Below are 20,229 nucleotides of genomic sequence, written 5' to 3'. Positions count from 1 at the left end.
CTATCTTCGACTCTAGCCTAATAATCAGCTCTAAACTAAACTATAACTCATTTGAAAGTCTTGTTCTTAGTCTTTCGCACCCAAGTTGGAAATCACTGCAACCAATTCTTTTTGTTATAGTGTACCGAGCACCTGGCCCGTACTCTGAATTCTTATCTGAATTTGCAGAGTTTTTGTCAACTTTAGTCCTTAAAACGGACAAAGAGAGAGAGATTTTAATATTCATGTGGATGTTGAGAATGACAGCTTCAGTACTGCGTTTATCTCTCTGTTAGATTCCATCGGCTTCTCTCAGAGTGTTCATAAACCGACTCACTGTTTTAACCACACCCTCGACCTTGTTTTGGTGTATGGTATTGAAATTGAACATTTAGTGGTGTTCCCACAGAATCCCTCTTTGTCCGACCACTGTTTGATAACTTTTGAGTTTGTATTGCTGAACTACTCGCCATTGGGCAAAAATTTCTATACAAGATGTCTGTCTGATAGAGCTATAGCTAAATTTAAGGATGCGATTCCATCAGCTCTAAATACATTATCTAGTCACAAAGTAACGGAGGACTCCTATGCTAATTTCAGTCCCTCCCAAATCGATCATCTTGTTGATAGTGCTGCAGGCTCGCTGCGAATGACACTCGACTCTGTAGCCCCTCTAAAAAAGAAAATACTAAAACAAAGACGGTTAGCTCCATGGTATAATACTGAAACTCGCAAATTAAAGCAAATATCGTGGAAACTTGAGAGGAATTGGCGTTCCACCAAAGTGGAAAATTCTCGTTTAATTTGGCAAGATAGTCTTAAAACTTATAGGAAGGCCCTCCGTAATGCCAGAGCAGCGTACTACTCGTCATTAATAGAGGGAAATAGGAACAACCCCAGGTTTCTTTTCAGCACTGTAGCCAGGCTGACAGAGAGTCACAGCTCTATTGAGCCAAGTATTCCCATAGCTCTCAGTAGTTACGATTTCATGAGCTTCTTTAATGATAAAATTCTAGCTATTAGAGACAAAATTCACCAAGACCTGCCTTCAACTGGCACCGACTTATCTCTAAACTCAGGAACCTTAGAAACAGCTGTAGAACCAGATACATGTTTAGACTGCTTTGCTTCCCTCAATCTTTACCAACTAACTTCAATAATTTCTTCATCTAAACCATCAACCTGCCTCTTAGACCACATCCCAACTAGGCTGCTTAAAGATGTTTTACCCTTAGTCAGCACCTCTATACTAGATATGATCAATCTATCTTTATCAACAGGCTATGTACCACAGTACTTTAAAGTAGCTGTAATTAAACCTCTTCTGAAAAAGCCCAAACTTGATCCGGATGTTTTATCAAACTATAGACCTATATCTAACCTTCCATTTCTCTCTAAGGTTCTGGAGAAAGCAGTTGCTAAACAGCTGTGTGACTTTCTACAGAGCAATAATTTATTTGAGGATTTTCAGTCAGGATTTAGAGCTCATCATAGCACAGAGACAGCACTGGTGAAAATTACTAATGACCTCCTTATTGCATCAGACAAAGGACTTGTCTCTGTACTGGTTTTATTAGATCTTAGTGCTGCATTTGATACCATTGACCATCAGATCCTATTGCAGAGACTGGAATATTTCATTGGCATTAAAGGAACCGCTCTAAGCTGGTTTAAGTCCTATTTATCAGATGATTTCAGTTTGTACATGTTAACGATGAGTCCTCCATGCACGCCAAAGTTACTCATGGAGTTCCTCAAGGATCTGTCCTTGGACCAATCCTCTTCACTTTATATATGCTTCCTTTAGGCAATATTATCAGGAAACATTTCATAAGCTTTCATTGTTATGCAGATGATACTCAGTTATATCTATCGTTCAAGCCAGATGAAACTCATCAGTTAGCTAAACTTCAAATGTGCCTTCAGGATGTTAAAACCTGGATGACCTGTAATTTTCTCATGTTAAACTCAGATAAAACTGAAGTTATTGCTCTGGGGCCTAAGCACCTCCGTGACGCATTATCTAAAGATATAGTTTCCCTGGATGGCATCGCCTTGGCCTCCAGCACCACTGTGAGGAATCTTGGAGTTATCTTTGATCAGGACATGTCGTTTAAGTCTCACATTAAGCAAATTTCAAGGACCGCCTTTTTTTACCTACGTAATATTGCGAAAATCAGGAACATCCTGTCTAAAAATGATGCAGAAAAACTAGTCCATGCATTTGTTACTTCTAGGCTGGATTACTGCAATTCCTTATTATCAGGCTGCTCGAAAAAGTCCATTAAGACTCTTCAGCTGATCCAGAATGCTGCAGCTCGTGTTCTGACAGGAACCAGGAAAAGAGATCACATTTCTCCTGTTTTAGCTTCTTTGCATTGGCTTCCAGTAAAATCCAGAATAGAATTTAAAATCATTCTTCTTAACTACAAAGCTCTTAATGGTCAGGCACCATCTTATTTAAAGAGCTCATAGTACCTTACTACCCCACCAGAGCACTGCGCTCCCAGAATGCAGGGTTACTTGTGGTTCCTAGAGTCTCCAAAAGTAGACTAGGAGCCAGAGCGTTCAGCTATCAAGCTCCTCTCCTGTGGAACCAGGTTCCAGTTTGGGTTCAGGAGGCAGACACCATCTCCACATTTAAGAGTAGGCTTAAGACTTTCCTCTTTGATAAAGCTTATAGTTAGGGCTGGCTCAGGTAGTCCTGAACCATCCCTTAGTTATGCTGCTATAGGCGTAGACTGCCGGGGGATTTCCCATGATGCACTGAGCTCCTCTCTCCTCTACTTTCTCTCCCTCTGTATGCAACCTCATCCCATTATTGCATGTTACTAACACAACTTCTCCCCTTTCTGGTAGTCTTGTGCTTTCTCGTCTCTCCTCTCTCCTCCTATCACTTCCTGCAGGTTTTCTGGCTCTGGAGCTGTGGAGTCTGGATCTGTGGCTGCGGGTCACCTGCTGCCCCCGTGTTCCTGCTCGACACCCTCTGCTGCAACGACTATTGTTGCTAGTCTTATTGTTATTATTGTTATTATAATCATTAACATTACGATGGTTACCATTAACACTACTATAAATATCTGTACCATTTTTCATTTAGTCTATAGCAACATTACCTTCACTGTCTGTACCTCTGTGTGTATATTGTGTAGGCTCTCTCTCTCTCTCTCTCTCTCTCTCTCTCTCTCTCTCTCTCTCACCCCAACCGGTCGAGGCAGATGGCCGCCCACCCTGAGCCATGGTTCTGCTCGAGGTTTCTGCCTCTTAAAAGGGAGTTTTTCCTTGCCTCTGTCGCCTAGTGCTGCTCTTGGTGGGAACTGCTGGGCTTCTGTAAATATCATCATAGAGTACGGTCTAGACCTGCTCTTTTATGAAAAGCGCTGTGAGATAACTGTTGTTGTGATTTGGCGCTATATAAATAAAATTGAATTGAATTGAATTGAACTATTACAAGTGCGTTAGAGAGAGTGCTATACTGTGCTGTGATTGGCCAGCTGCGGGGCGTGACTCAGAGAGACCTCTGTCAAAAAACACTTCTCTGCCTCTGTGAATCAACGGACGGGACAGTGATGTACAAAGTACATTCAGAAGCATATATCTACATGAATATACATTAGGTACATAAACAAAGTGGTACAAGTATTTTCAGGCGAGAGACCTCAAGTCTGCGACACATCTGTGAATATGAAGTTATGAAGTGTTGAGTTCAGTCAAGTCTGACAGAAACAGAAGATTTATCTGAACTTTCGATTTGCTGTTTGATTTAAACTTCACTGTCTTCAGATACACATGAATAAAAGAGCAGCAGTCTGTTTTTGTTAGTTTCCACACACCAGCAGTGCAAACCTGAACACACTTTCTGATTCAGACTGAGACGTGAGTGGTCAAGTTAAAATGAGCTCGTTGCTGATTCATACCAAACTCTTCCCTCTGAAAGTCACGCCACTTTGTTCTCTGATTGCAGACGCTCAGACATTGAGAGTTCACTTTCCTCTCTGAGCTCAGCTGTTTAGGTTTAGCTTCCAGCTCAACCTCATCGACCTCGACCTCAAAATCCAAGATGGCTGCTCTGAGCTGAATCAACGGTAGTGAAAGCTGTAGTAATATAATGTTTATCACACTTCAGCCTTATTTGTGTCTCACACAGTCCTCTCCAACTTCAACATGTTGCTATGGTGTTTGAATGTGTGAAATATATGTGTTGTTATCAACTGGTGCTGACATTGGTTAGAGGCGTCCATCTTGGTTTTCTGACTTAAATCTGCTGTTGTACTGGAAATGGTCAACTTGGGTGTGACATCATTCCCAGCACCGACTTTTCAAGGTTAATGGCACTCAGCATCAGCAAAGCAAAGAGGTGGAGCTGAGGCAGCCGAATGAAGCCTTGTTGCTGCAGCTAGCCACCTGTGAGGTCACTCACCTGTCACTCAAAGAGGCAAAAGCCTTAATTATGCATAACTTTACGCCTTAAAGTAATTTAAACTAATACCCCTGTGAGCAACACTAATCTCAGGACACATGGTGTTTCACATGAAGCACTGCAGAGTCAACACGGCCCTCTGCTGGTCTCAGAGTGATGCTGCTTCTGTCACCAGGCTGACTGGGACTGCACTGAGCATGTGCAGCTCTACAACAGCCAAACAACTGATGAACATTTCTGCTACATGCTGCACTTTGTACCGAGACCTGCCTTCAGTGAGGAAGATGCAGGGAGAAGCTGAATGGATGCAGAGGGAGTTGGAAGGAGACCTGAGACTGAAACAGCGATGATGATGTTCACTGGTTCCTTTTTCCACTCACAATAATCACAACTACTGGCACTTTCTTAGCTTCACTCCTAATACAAGCAAACAGAGCTGCTGTAGGGCGCCGCCCTCTGTTGGAAAGTGTAGTTTATTTTAGTTATTTCAAATTACAGCCATTAATTATTTAAATCTTATTTAAAACGTGTGGTATTTAAATATAAATCATTATGGAAATGTACACTGTTATACGAGCTGTGCACTCACTACTTTACATCGTAGCAAAGTGTAATTTCTTCAGTGTTGTCACATGGAATCTAAAATGTGTAACAGGTGAGTTTCATGCTACAAAAGCCAAAAGAAACATGAAAAAGTAACAGAGATGGAATATATATGCTACTTTAATAACATTAGTCTTTAATAATACACTGGTTAAATTAAACCTAAGTTATACATGAAATACACTCCAACTCATCTGCTGGCCCGCATGAACAATTCTGTGGTCGACAGTTAACTCTTGTGGCAAAACGGTGTAACTTAAAACTGGACATGGTGAAACACTGCAGATAGAGTAGGACAAAATCAGGGCTTCACGTTTGCATTCAGCGGAGATGTGTAACAGTCAGTGTAACATATGGTGTTATTATGTGTAGCGTCAGAGTGCTTATGACGTCATGACGTAAAGGGAGGGAGACAGAAGTCGAAATAAAGAAGCGTCCTTGAAGGAACAGCAGTGACTCATAGGCCTAATAAGCCTGTATATAACAGGGTACATTTTTTAAAATTTGGACAAATACTTGTTCCATTTGCTTTTTTATGTTAGGTTCACTGAGATTAATTATGATTACAATGAGATTGGCTTCTAAGTTGTTTTATTTACATTTTAAAAGCTTTGGTTTAAAAGGAACTATGGGATTTTGGCATGTCCCTAGTGTTGATCATTCAACTTAGATCTAAAAGAAAACCTTATAAAAACACATGTATTTTAAAATATTTAATTATTATGTAATTTTCCTGATCAAAATCAAAAGTTTTTATCAAAATTGTTAACATAAAAGAACTCCAGCTTAGAGAAACAAACACTAACATAAAATCGCGACAGTTTGGAAGCTTATTAAAACATTTCCAGCCAACAAGAGCTGCAGATCACAAAACTAAGGCAATGAAAATTTGATTAATTTCACTTAAAAACTTAAATAAGGCCTGTAGTCTGAACTTCTACCACCCCAGAAACTGAATTACGAGCAGCTGTCCCGACTCCCGTCCTGTTTGTACTGAATATTAAACTAAACATTAGTTTTGATTTTAAAACATTACTGATCGTTGTGTAGTTCTCAGACTACAGGCTGCAGGGCATGGTGCACATTGTGTCAACAGTGTTGTTATACTAGCAACTCGCGTGCTCTTTTCCCTTCAAGCGCAAGTGGAAGTTACAGTCACGAGGACAGGGGAGTGTGGCCTACAGGCAGCCAGAGAAAAGGACAGATCTGACAGGCAACACTAACATGAGAAGTTTTATGTCAAACACCAAACTGAGAGTTCAAACAGGCCTAAATGTAGGCTGCTGTTTCTGCAGACAGACAGATGCAGTGAAACAGTTTGTCACGTGGAAACTCTGCAGGACGCTCACTTTGTGTCTTTGTTTCTTTAGGTCTCTCTCACTTGCTCTGTCTCACCCCCAACCGGTCCAGGCTTGAGCCGTGGTTCTGCTCGAGGTTTCTGCCTCTTAAAAGGACGTTTTTCCTTGCCTCTGTCGCCTAGTGCTGCTATTGGTGGGAACTGCCTTAAAGCAGAGGAAACAAGTGAGCAAGCAATCAGTCTGGTACAAGAACTCATTGCAGTAACGCATTACAGTGTCAGCATCTGTGAAGTCAACTTATTGATACTGCTGAAAGGCTGGCAATACATAACATGAGCCTACACGCTGCAACACTGTCCTCACTCTGATCATTTTACCTCGTGTGTGGGTCTCAGTTATTGTTGACTGTTCAAGACATGGCCTAGACATATTAGCATGTTAAGGCATAAGAGAGAAACGGGCAAATGGCACCTTGCAGGGTGATCGGTGCCCTTTATCCATCATGGTTAGTGATTTCTTTTTCTTATTGTAGAAAAGTAAAACACTTAATAGCACATTTTGACATTCTGAAACATAAAAAGGTGTTGAAACATTATCAGATTACAGCAAAGCCAAAAGAAAACAAACCAAAACAAACAAGGAGAATCACAAATGAGTCCAATAAAGAGTTCCTGGACATCCCTGTCTGTCATGTATTGTGAGGATTTTGCTAAACTGGATTTTATCGTTTCAGTTTGAGAACGTGCGTCGCTTTAAATACTACTGCCGCAAGGAATTGTGGGACGGCAGCCCAAGTCTGATGAAAGCCTCTGTAAGTGTGACATTAGCAGTGGACCAGAACGAAACAAAAAAAAGGCCCAAAAGAAGAGAGACATGGCCAAAATGACATCAGATCAGTTCAGATAAGCTACAGTTTATTATCACTTTCAGATGGACAGAAACAGGAAGACAGTTAGAAAACAAAAAACTAACTTTTGTATATATGAAGTTAAAATTATTATACATTTACAAACAGAAGAACAATAAAGAAGCAGCTTTAACAGCTTTCAAATTAAAATCTTTAGACCATTAATGTCTCCAACAAATTTACATTCACAAATCATTGAAATAAGTTTTTGTTACATCTGTTGCATTCAAAGATTCTTTTATTAAGTCAGTGTGATTAAATATGTTTCACAGTTTCAAGTTTTGTTAATTATAATGTATTATAATGAATTCAGGTGAGTAAACGTCCAGCTGAACATTGACGTCATGCCTCACTTCACAGCATGCATTAAAGTTAAAACCCTTGTGAAATTTATCTACAGTAAAAATAAATCAGTAAGTAAACCAGCTGTTCAAAGTCAGTGACGACGTCGTCCTCCAGGTTCTCTTTGGCTCCGAGTTATATCAGGTGCTTTGACTACAGGACTAGTCTTGTTGTTGTTCTACATTTTCAAGAGTCCTCACAGTTTAGTCAACTCCTCTGCATAAATCACACAAAACTCCTTTAAATGTAATTTGCTTCAAATCCTTGCAAACACCACAAGCCTTTAACACGACCCATCACCGGCTTCTTATAGAAAAGGAAATAGTATGAGTGGAATATCTAGATTATAAATATAATGTATCATTAACTGAGACACTCACACCTCTCTCCACCTGGTTTCAACAGGTTTGGTTTGTCTGCTGACATTTCAGACATCCGTGGCTGTTTAAAGCTGGTTAATCTGTTCATGAAGCTGCTGTGGAGTTTATATTGTCTCTAGATCTCTGTGCTGCCTTATTGATGCTTTATTCTGCTGTTTAAGTAGCAGCTTATTAAATGTAGCTTAATGAAGCGTGTTGCACCTGCTGCAGTGTCCGCAGCTCTTTTTATTTACTGTCAGACATTTTTGTTAGCTTTGTTAGCTTTGCTGCGGCGGTCAATGTGTGTGCGGTAGAGGAGGAACAGACGGAGCGTTTGTGTGAATAGAGAGAAACGGGTCAGCACCTCGTTCAGCAGTAAATGTACAGTAGAGGTTACAGAGGCTGGTGAATAAAGACTGCAGCTTCTCAGGACTAAAGAGGAGCTCCTGTGTGTTGCTGCCAACTGTTGAAGAGTGAAGGAGGTTCGCCCTAAAGTTAGCACTGACTTCAGCCCTGGAGATAAACAGTCACTCCTGCGCTTCCCAACTCTTATCAGTCACTAGTTTTTTACTCTGTTTTGGATCTGCGTTTGTGAGCTTACACATATTGTTCCGTTTGATGATGTTTGTTCACTAATTGTAACTATTGAAGCTCCTCTCGATTTTCATACCGCTAAATAAACGAGACTCCGTGTCTTAGGGCACTTTCACACCTGCCCCCTTCGTTTGGGTGAATGCAGAAATCGCACTCGGGTGTGCACCAAAAGCAGTAGTGGACTGGTAATCATGGCAATGTGCGTTCATGAGTTTGTTCATCAATAAACTCACTGCAGAATCGCATACTATCCCTTTAATGCTCTTTATTTTGAAGCTTAAATTGAAAAGTCAAATCACGTAATAGAATTCGCTCATTTAGAAGAGTTGCAATTGCTACATATGTCAGAGGTTACATGTCTCTGGAGAGAGAGTAGTGGTTATGAGTCTTTGCTTTGGTCCCAAAATAAATTGCACCTCCGCAGCACCACGGTTGTTCAGACGAAAAGAGTTAGTCCGGATCAAACTGAACCACGGTTTGATTTGTTTCTGGGGTGAACAAATTTTTTTGGATGGTTGAGACTTTCAGACCACTAACAGGAAGTTGAGTGGTTGCCGTGTAAAGCGGAAACAAATGCACGGTAAAATGCATTAAAGGAAGGACACAATCTTTCTCGTGACAGATCATCTTTTGAAACGGACGGCCGCTATGGAAGCAAACTGACACTCGTGTCGTCGGGCACTCCTTCTTAAATTGATCTACTTTTCACTTGTATCTGAGTGCAGTTTAAGTAATTTTCATTTTACTTTAATATTGTGGTAATTCACCATCCCTGGCAAAGGGTGGATTATTTGAATTGGATAGCAGTCTGACCCTTTCATGCGACCCGACCAGGAACTGTGCTACAGATAAAATAACTCTCAGGATCAACGCAAACCACTTTTTTTTTTGCATTGATGAGCAGACCATCATGGTCGAGAGCCTCAACCGCCAGATTTACACATTCACACCCACAGAAAGTCTGAAATGTTGAATATATGAAACATGTGGTGGAAAGAGATCAGATGACCTGGTTGTTCACTGCTTCATCAGCAGCAGGCTGTTCGGATTTCTTGTTCTTATCTCTTTTATATTTCCAGCCAACAGCCAATCCAACAGCAGCTAAACAAACCAGAACAAAACCTGCTACAGATCCGTAGTAAAGACCGTAGTTTCCCTCCTCGACGTCTCCGCTGTTGGAACCTGAAGATCAAAGTGCATATTAGTCAGGAAATGAGTGAACAGTGGAACAGCCTCCATTTACTCTTCTATATCTTCTATATTCCTCATGTTTGACTCTCAGAATCAACATGGAATAAAGTGCAGCTACAACATGGCACACAGACACACTGACCTCCACAAACTCACCTGAAACCTCCAGCTGGATGATTCTGATTGGCTCACTCTCAATGATGGCTCTCTTAATTCTTGAAGAAACTCCTGTTGCAACTCGACACTCGTATGTTCCAGTGTCGTTGCTGTTCACGTTCTTCAGAAGTAAAGACACGTCTCCGTCCTTCAGCTCTCTGTCCACCAGCTGCACCCGGCCTTTAAACAATGAATGCTGGAGGGCTGGATCTGTGTGTCCATCTCTGTAAAAGAGGACGGTCTCTGGTGGCTCCAGGTCAGGTCTGCTCCACTCTGCAGCTCTGATGAAGGCTTCACCAGCCTGACATGGCAGAACAACATCATCTCCAGGTTTCACTTGTACCACATCTAAAAACAATAAAAACATCCAGAGAGAAATATAATTACATTTCAAAAGGACGATCTATATCGCTTGATGATAGAAAAACGTCTGTCATTTACAATTATGCGCCAACGTTTATTTCCTTGTGTTCCACACATCACGGTAATATTATCGAGGGGACTGCACCGCGTTGAAGTTGGTTTGAAATTGGTTATTTGACAGACACATGTGCCAGTGTTGCAGGAAAGACATTTCCCTCTTTGGGGTGGTCTGCAAGATGTCCGAGTGGAAAAGCTTCCATGACCTTTGGTTCGCTCACAGCCATAGACTGCATATAAAAAGCTCATGTTTGCTGCCACAGAACATAAATAAAAGTCCCTTTTTACGTTACAGCATCTCCTCCTCCAACATTACACAGCAGACCTGTGCCCTGACGGTGAGAAGCTAAAGCAGCTAGTTAGCAGCTAAAGCTAACTTACCATACAACAGTAATTAAATTAAAGCGATCCTATGGTCGGCGCTTCTTCTTCTTCTCTGGGTTTTATGGCGGATTGCAACCAACTTGTTCAGGTTCATACCGCCACCTACTGAACCGGAGTGTGTAATGTCAAGGTTTTAGTACTTCAGGTTACAGGTTCAGTGAACCAAAAGGTAAATAAATAAAAACAAAACTCAACAATAACAAAAAAAAAAACAAGGCTATATGTTATGATCTAATCCTGTAGATCTGAGAAATTTAAAGAGAGCTTTGCAGCTCTCCCTTGTTTCCTCACTCATCCCTAAAATCCTGTCTAAATGCCATCCCCCCCTACTAATTCATCTATCTTGTCACGTAAGATGTTCCTCTATATTTACTACACTTCATGATGACATGCTCGACATTTTCAGGAACATTACAAACCTCACATTTATCAGACACACATTTTGCCATTAAATAAAGCGTTGATTTTAACCCAGTATGTCCAAACCTTAATCTTGAAATACGTCCCTCACTGCTTTTCTAATGAATGATTTGGCCTCTCCTTTTCAAAGGGAACTTTCCTTATTTCATCTTTTAATCTCAACGCTATCTTTGCAATCTCGTCTGCTTTCTCATTCCCATCAACACAAACATGAGCAGGGACCCAAACAAACTGCCAAGCACTGACTGCAATGGCTGCGATTTGCTCCGCCGCCTGTAGGACTGAGTCCTAAAGGTGTGATGGTGTTATTTACGGTTAACACTGAACCGCTTCTTTCTACAGGCATGTGGTCTTTAAATGACACTATGATAGGAAAAATATGTTTTATTGTTTTTTTTTTTTTTATGATGTCTGCACTTTAAAACAAATATTATCTCATAAATCGCTTCATTATTTTAGCAAAAGTAAATTCTATAACCGTAAACCTTTATTTAAAGTATCCATGAGTTAATTGCAACAATACATAAACTATTCAGCACTCTTCAAATACACACACACACACACCCACACACACACCCCTTAAATGCCAGAACCGCTGATTAATTTTTTAAAAATTACTTTTATATTATATACACACACGCGCGCACAAAGAGACAGCTCACCTCCAGATACAGAGCCCAGTGAGAGGATCAATAAACAGGAGAAAGCCATCAGAGTCATGTCGTCCGGGACAGAGAGCAGATCACAGCCGCATTGGATAAGAAAGATTTTGGTGTGAACATCCGAGCGCGATCACTTCCTGTTCAGGGCGGAGCTTCAACTAAAGTCTGACTGGCTGGTTTCGTTGCCTTCGATTCAGGGCGGAGCCTCAACTAAAGTCTGACTGGCTGGTTTCGTTGCCTTCGATTCAGGGCGGAGCTTCAACTAAAGTCTGTTCTGGCTGGTTTCGTTGTGACGGGTGGCGTTAGCCAATCAGAGGTAGGAATGGACGCAAAAGCTGCTGTCCATCAAGTGAGAGGAGACGAGAAGCTTCTTTAACAGTAACGACACTCCGGTTTCCAAATCCGCCATGTTCAAGCTACACCAAGTAATATTTTAAAGCAAATGTGAATGATCCTGTCCAACAAGCTGCTTAATGTATTCATTCTACTGTTTAGACAAACAAACAGCTATAAACTATTTAGGCCTCAGCGTCCTTTTGAAACTAGAATCTGCGCCACTTCTAGAAATCTGCGGCCTAAAAGAGAATAAATGTTGTATTTGCGTCGTGGCCGGTCACTAAACCGACGTACTCACCTACACGTCGTCCCTTCAGGTAGAAACTGGTGCTTTCTGAGGAAAAAGCTGCTTCTTAGCGACGTCCGGATCCCTCTGCTCGTCTCGGCAGCCATTTTCGTAACGTACAAACCCGCAGAGCTCAGATCCAGACGGGGCTGAATGCTGCGTTTGAAAGGCACGTTGCTCCTTCTGCTGCTCCGTTTAACTCTCCACACCGCACGAAGTGAACCAGTACGGGTCTACTGGTCTACTGGTCTACTGGTCTACATTAAGACAGAGTCGCGGCATCTCCGTTCACTCCAATCGACCAGTTTTTCGCAGCAGTGGCGGATCGCGGAGGTCTGAATACTTCCCGGAAGTTTGCATCAAATGCCAGCAGCGCAGTGGAGCTTCAGTAGAAAACGCTGTGCGGGATGCACGTTTGAAAGATAAGACGTGTAAAAAAATATGAGATTATATGTTATTAGCACAATTGAATCAATTTAACATGTGTGTTAAAAGATATTAGTGGACTTCCCCAACTAAATTAGAAGATTTAGACATTAACGGTTAACAAATTAACATACTGGCAATAGATAAAGTTTGCAGCGCACAATATAAACAGGGGCAGCTTATTGATTTATTTTAAAATACATACATTTTTTGGGGGGGTTGGATTTAATTTTATTTAAATATATTAGTGATGCATGTATGAATAAAAGATTTCAAAACATTATTTATTTGGGGAGAATTATCCCTAACAGTAAAAGTAGTACACCAGCATATTATAAAAACAATCTTCATTAATTATATTAGAGCAGTAGAGTCTGCGAGGTGGAGGAGCAGTGACGTTAAAGAGTACTGAGCGGTGAGATGGAAAACAACACGATTGTAAATGCCTTTATAATATACCATTTATAAGAAATCAAACCTGCAATATTTTATCATTTTCTTTCCCTTCTCTCTGTGTCTGCATCCTTTCTTAGCTTATGAGCTTATTGTCCACACAACAATTCAGGTTTATTTACAGACATTCTTACTGGTGAACACTCAATTCTTACTGGATATGTTTAGTCTAATTACATAATTACTTTGTATAAATTCAGATCACATCATCATCAGTGTTGCTGTGTTTGAAAAAATCAAAACTATCCAGTAACTGATGCCAACATCAGCAGCAAAAGCTGTTAATGACGTCCAAAACTCAACAATTCATAACTTTCTCAATCAAAACCGCTGTTCACAACAAAGGTTGAATTGAGAGCAACTGGACTTTTTCTGAAACGTCCAGATGATCCTGATTCACCTTTTCTTGGAGAAACATGACCTGGATGAATCTTTACGGATGTGTAGGTTTGTCTAACCTTCTCTCTCTTATTCTCCCTCTCAGCACAAGAATCACAGTGGAGCCTGAAGATGATCTGCAGTGATGTTTTTAATAAACAAACATAAAGCCAGTGATGTGTTCTTTCTTTGTGGAAAAAGTACCTCACATGTTTTTATTACTAGCCTCTTTAGTGATTGTAAGGTTGCTCCTGTTGACCTGAGTCAACCATTTTTTCCTCCTCTCCATGTCAGCTGGGAAACCAAACTTTCATACTCCTTTTTCTGACCGACTGCAGCAGAATCTCCACACAGCACAATAAGACAGTTCACAGACACAAACCACTTAACATGCTGTTGTCTGAGTTTACTGGAGATTTATTAAATTAATACATGACAATCATTGATGGTCACCTGTCTGTTCCAACTGAAGTCATAAAGATTACATTAGTCATTAAGATCAATTAACCCTGGTACCGTGGGGTTACTAAAAGGTATGTTAGCAAAGTAAATCGTGAAATAAACAGGCTAACTGCTGTCCTGAACTACATATAACATTAGTTCACTTGTCTTAATCTGAAGTTACAGGTCACCAATGGCCTTACAAATGTTTCATTCTCCAACAGCCTAACAGGTATTATTTTATTAGTTATTGTTTTTATTTCAGTTAGCTAAAGTGTTTTTTTTTCCACATCCAGTGCTACTTTAGTTTTACTAAAAAACGTTAGTTTAGTTTTAGTCTATTATCACCTTTCTAACTGCATGGTACATGGGCTACTTTTATTTTGAAGGTTTTACCGGTTCCTGGCCCTTCTAAAACAGGAATAGACCACGTGACTTGTTTTTGGTTTATAACGAGAAACGAAAGTTCACAGACTTTCTTCATTATTTGTTCAAAAAGGAACAACAATAAAATAAATTGCCAAAAAACGGACTGATTTTAATTGTTTTTTTGATTCTAACACCAAAAACGGTTATTTGGTTTTTCATTTTGAAACAAAAAACAGATATTTTCGTTTTTGTATTACAAACGAGTTACGGATTATCCAGAGATAACCAGACCCTGGGCTCAGGAGCGGAGCACTGGGGGAATTCAGAGTCGATAGCAGGGACTCTCTGAGACGACACCCAAACCAGTCCAGCCACACCAGGAGCGCTCAGTAGGCGCGGTTCTTGGCCCAGAGCCTTCTCAAAGCGGGCTCGCGCGTCCAGCCCCTCGTGCCAATCCTCAGCACTTAAGTCCCAAAAGAGATTGTCCGCGATGGTCCTCACCTGGCACAGGTCCTCTGGGGAAGGGCTAATGTCCGCTGGGTCCATCTCCGGTCCGGCACAACGATCGCAGAGCGCAGGCCGAGATTACGGCGCAGAGGCGGGGACATGCTCGGAGACATGCTCGGGGACATGCTCGGGGACTCCTTCGCGGGCAGAGGGGATAAGGCGTGGAGGAAGCTAGCGTCCGAAGGGGGGACAAAAACTGTCGGGCCCCGGCAAGAAAAGCCTCCCTAAGGCTGTCGCTGATGGCACCACAGGCCCCTCAGCGTAATGCTGGGTCCACGTTGGCTTGGTCTTTCCGTTACGGGTGTGGTGTGGGAGACAGAGAGGACCCAAATGCAGCCACAACAAAAACAATCTAAAAGACTACGAGGAGTTGTTCTCTGGATTAAGATGTTTGCCAGGGAAACACCAGATCCAGATTGATCCAGCTGTTGCAGCACTCGTGCACGCCCAGAGGAAAAATTCCAGTAGCTTTCAGGGAAAAAGAAGATGGAAGAGATGGGAGTCATAACAAGACAAACCGAACCGACACACTGGGGGAACAGGGAGGTGACAGAAACTGAAATAAGACCAGGATGTGCGTGGATCCACAAGATCTCAACAGGGCCATCAAAAGAGAGCGCACAGAGGCTGTCTCCCTCATGTCTAATGCAAAGTACGTCTCCGTGCTGGATGTCAGTCAAGGTTTCTGGCAGATCAAGCTGGATGAGGAAAGTTTCATATGTTGTACTTTTAACACACCTACAGGGAGATGCTGTTTCCTCCGTCTACCAGACCATGGGAGAAGACTGGCACCCATCTCTTTCACTGCAAGCGTGCAGAATATCTGCTTCGACTCGAAGTTGAAATATCCTGAGATCCCAAAGCCAAGTGAAGCAACCAGCCGGGGTGTCAAGAACATGTTGAAAAAAGGCAGGAAGCAGCAAGTGACCCGAACATTTCACTACCTGAATACCTCAACACACCAACGAGGGGGCGTGCACTGCAAAAACTACAATCTAAGTAAGATTAATTATCTTAATTGAAGGCAAAATATACTTGTTTTTTTGTCTGATAATTTTGCTTATTTTAAGTAATATTTCCCCCATTTTATTGCTTTTTTCCCCTTGTTTTTGAGAGCTCAGGTTTTTGTTCTCTCCCTCACAGCTGCTGACGGGCCAACTTCCACAACTCACTCCTTCCTTAGACGGAAGTTCAGAAAAAGTTTTAACGGCAGCTTGTTGGGGGGGACTTAAAATAGTAATAATAAATACATACATGCAAAATTAAATAAGTGACTTTGGAAATAAATAAAAAGAAAAAACATGTTGATATAATGCATAAATATATAAATAAATGTTTTAAATAATGTATTTAAAAGAGACGGCTTCTTTGTTAATTTCATACGAGACCATCAGACGGTCCTTTTCCCTTTCCTGCTCTGCTCTTCTGGGTTTTCTCTTTATTCCTCTGGTGGGGTTATTTGGCCACAGTGCACAGTTGGTTTAACTCATCTCAAGTACAGCTTTACATGTATTGTTGAAGTTATGTAGTAACTTAATTTGGTTTCCAGATATTGCTCTGTGTAGATGCAGTGAAGGCCTCAAACTGAACTGTCAGACAGAGTTGGCCTTGAGGACACCAGAGGGAACTTAAGTCGACGCTGGGACTTAAAAAATAAAAACTTTGTGGTCAGAAACATAAATTAGACAGAGAGACCAACACTTATACGAATTCAACCAGGTGCGAAGGACACGTGAGGACGGCCCGCCACACTCCTCAGAGCAGAGTGATGACACAAGCTGCTGATGATGGAAAAGAGTTTAATACTCAGTCGGGGGAAGATTCAAGAGGCAGTTGAGAGATAATCACGAGCTGGTGTTTTAAATGTTTTGATTAATTAGAAGTACACACTTTCTTCCCAATGCCCACATGCAGTATGTCTTCCAGTGTTTACATACAAATTCTGAAGGAAATCTGACGTTTAACATTTTGAGCTGTGGTGTGTTAAGCGTGAGACGCGATCCTCCATCTGAATCTCTCTCTGTCGATATGATCAAAGAACCAAATGTGTCCTGAATTCAACATGAAGCAAAACAATAACAACTCAAGTTTCCAAATGTAAAAACATAAAAATATTTATTTGTGTCCCACAATCTGCTTTATAAATACAGATAAAAACAATCAGACCTGGTATTATTCTCAGTAAACTTTGTTCTCCAGTGAGTTATTTATCTTAAGCTTTAAATATAAAATAAATAAGTATTTCTAAGAGACAGCATTACAATACAACACAATTGCCAAAATATATATTAAATCTATCTTTAGCTGTGATCTGACACACGGGAAGCGATTTATGGGCCTTGTAATTCATTTTCAAAGACAGTCGAGAGCGACGAGTGGGCGTGCGACCCCATGGGGGCCAAGCGACTACGCAGGCGGAGCGTCGCCCCCCCCCTTGAAGAGACCTTCAAGCTGGTCTTTAATTAAAGAGTCAAGTCATCATTTACTGAGAGCAAATTTTAACAGATCTGCTTTTTACTTTTATCTTTTACTTAAGCGGAATATTGTTGTACTTTTTAATCCCAGGCCAACGGGGGCCATTTGAATTGCCTTTAGTCTGACCCGCCTCTGGGACCAATTTCCCAGGAGAGACCAAACCAGGAGCTGATCTGCAGTCGAAACAGTCACACAAGCCCCTCCACCACGTTAAGGTAGCAATCCATGAAGGGCGAAATGTCTGTTTGCACTGATGAAGCAGATCAACATGGTGAAGATCTTCAAACGCCAGATTTACACCTTCACACCCACAGAAGGAATGAAAATCATGTTGAATGTATGAAACACATATTGACAAGTGGAAAGAGTCTGTGACAAGTCAGAGTAACTGGTCGTTCACTGCTTCAGCAGCAGCAGACTGTTCTGGTTTCTTGTCTGCATTTCTTTTATATTTCCAGCCAACAGCCAATCCAACAGCAGCTAAACAAACCAGAACAAAAGCTGCTACAGATCCGTAGTAAATGTCTGTAGTTTCCCTCCTCGACGTCTCCGCTGTTGGACCCTGAAGATCAAAGTGCATATTAGTCAGGAAATGAGTGAACAGTGGAACAGCCTCCATTTACTCTTCTATATCTTCTATATTCCTCATGTTTGACTCTCAGAATCAACATGGAATAAAGTGCAGCTACAACATGGCACACAGACACACTGACCTCCACAAACTCACCTGAAACCTCCAGCTGGATGATTCTGATTGGCTTAGTCTTGATGATGGCTCTCTTACGTCTTGATCCTTCTGTTGCAACTCGGCACTCGTATGTTCCAGCGTTGTTCCTGCTCACGTTCTTCAGAAGTAAAGACACGTTCCGTCCTTCAGCTCTCTGTCCAGCAGCTGCACCTGGTCCTTAAAGGATGGATGCTGGAGGGTTTCATCTGAGCGTCCATCTCTGTAAAGGAGGACGTACTCTGGCTCCAGGTCAGTTCTGGTCCACTCTACGCCTCTGATGGAGACGTTACCAGCCTGACATGGCAGAATGACATCATCTCCAGGTTTCACTCGTACCACATCTAAAAACATCAGAGAGAAAAAGTAATTACATTTCTTTGCTTCAACAGAAGAACCTGAGATCACGGGAACTAGAGGTGTGAATCTTCAGACGCGTCACGATCCGATTACGATTCAGAGGGCTGCGGCGTGAATATAAAATGTTTAGTGTTTATTTTCTATACAGGATTTATTTTTTCTCACTGTGTGACTTAGTAATGTTACAGCAAAGTTATGACATGTGGCTACTTTCTAACGTTACTTCCTATAAATGCAGCGAACGTTACAAAGCTGTTAAAGTACGTAGTGTTGGTGTCCTGCTCAGCTTCCAGACCAGAGTCTGATAAGTCTTAAGAAAACTCAAGAATTTAAATTAACTTTTGGGTATTGACCAAAATAACTTAATTATTAATCACAATGATTGTGTGTACCAAATACAGACTAATGTGAGAATTAATATGCACATGTTTGAAACTTTATTGATCCCATGATTTCAACTACATTTTGATGTTCATAAATATTAACATTTATGTAAAGGCCCTAAATATATTTTTAGCAGTGAAGCTAACACCATTCATAGTTTATGTGAATTATTTTTGCTTATTAGTTACTAAAATACCTTTACAAGATCATAAAGCACGACACAAGTATAAATGTAAGGATATCATGTAGACAGCTACAAAGCTATTAAAGAAAATATTTAAATCTTAACATATTTTCATTGCTTTCCTTTAGATCATGCATTTTAAAGATAAAGAGGTTTCAAATGTAGTATTTTACAATCAAAGTGAAGTCCAGTGGACCAATGCGACCTTATTCAGGCTACAGATATTCTAGACGTTTCTGAAAAGGGGGCTGGTCTGTTTCTGGCGCAGTGAGCAGGAATGGCAGCCGGGAAAACTTAAAAACGTTGGGCTGAAGCCAGTAATAGCCGTAAGTATCAAACGTTTTGGAGTCGGTAATAGAGTAAATAAAGCGATCGGATGATTTTATTGCCTTTTTCCCCTCCCAATCACAGTGACTCTCTGGTACCGTTACGTTCTTCCCTCATCAGCGGAGAAACTGGATACTTGACGATAAGAGTCGTATTACACATTAACTAATATAAACATCGTTCACAACTTTCCTTACAAACATGAATCTGTTCACAATAAAAGTTCGTCTTTACCAGAAGCTGCTGGAGACAGAAGGATAAACAGGAACACGAACTTATCCATGAGAGAGGAGGCGAAGTGCGTCTGCTGCCGTCAAGTTACCTGTTACTTCTGTGCAGATCACAAACTCAGACCCTTGGTGGGGGGCGGGGCTAACTATTGCATTATACCGCGTCCTGTGTAGAAAGTATAATCTGCGGTCTAAAAGGAAATAGATGTCTTTGGGTCATGTCCAATAAACCGGGTTACTGGTGTCTGAGCGGGATCAGGATCCGCCCGCGCGTCTCCGCCGCCATCTTTGCGCGTCTCCGCCGCCATCTTTAAGCACAAAACCCCGCAGAGAAAAGATCCAGACTGGGAGGAAACTCCTTTACGTTGCTGTCGTCGCCGCGAGGTGTAAATTAACCACACCTGTGTCTGTTGTTGTCGTTTTAAAACATTTCATAAATCACTTCTTATTCTTATTCTTCGGTGTCGGTGCGGTCGCGCAGGGAATATATGCACAGTTATATCCCTACCAGAATAAAAGCACGGTAGTTTGTTGCAGAAAGGAAAGAAAGTCAGACTCATAAATCTTGAGTGGACTCACTCAGAACTTTTTCTGCACACAGAAACCAGGTGGAA

General features: G+C 41.3%; 1 protein-coding gene and 1 pseudogene across 3 annotated transcripts; one reads left to right on the top strand and one right to left on the bottom strand.

Annotated features, from left to right (window-relative positions):
- Positions 1-1,770: 1,770 nt before the first annotated feature.
- LOC119911658 lies at positions 1,771-2,666 on the top strand (annotated as a pseudogene).
- Positions 2,667-7,193: 4,527 nt separating this feature from the next.
- On the bottom strand, positions 7,194-19,690 carry LOC119911632 (butyrophilin-like protein 2). Of its 3 annotated transcripts, none has more exons than XR_005445931.1 (3): positions 12,370-12,720; positions 9,850-10,197; positions 7,194-9,684 (listed from the first exon to the last, which is right to left on the bottom strand). XR_005445931.1 is itself a non-coding variant. In XM_038730575.1 (3 exons), exons 1-3 carry the CDS (start codon positions 19,666-19,668, stop codon positions 9,503-9,505), a joined length of 579 nt encoding a protein of 192 aa, XP_038586503.1. In that variant the 5' UTR covers positions 19,669-19,690; the 3' UTR covers positions 7,194-9,502. The 3 variants fall into 3 exon arrangements, 2 of the variants coding, with proteins under 2 accessions (XP_038586503.1, XP_038586502.1); XM_038730575.1 differs by lacking the exon at positions 12,370-12,720 and adding an exon at positions 19,620-19,690; XM_038730574.1 differs by lacking the exon at positions 12,370-12,720 and adding an exon at positions 11,736-12,363.
- Between the last annotated feature and the right edge of the window lie 539 nt (positions 19,691-20,229).

Source organism: Micropterus salmoides, unplaced genomic scaffold (assembly GCF_014851395.1).
Source record: "Micropterus salmoides isolate LMB-PRFRI ecotype aquatic unplaced genomic scaffold, ASM1485139v1 Ms_hic_scaffold_2, whole genome shotgun sequence".
Lineage (NCBI taxonomy): Eukaryota > Metazoa > Chordata > Actinopteri > Centrarchiformes > Centrarchidae > Micropterus > Micropterus salmoides.
Note: the sequence above shows the minus strand (reverse complement) of the source record. Positions and strands in the feature narration are given on the sequence as shown.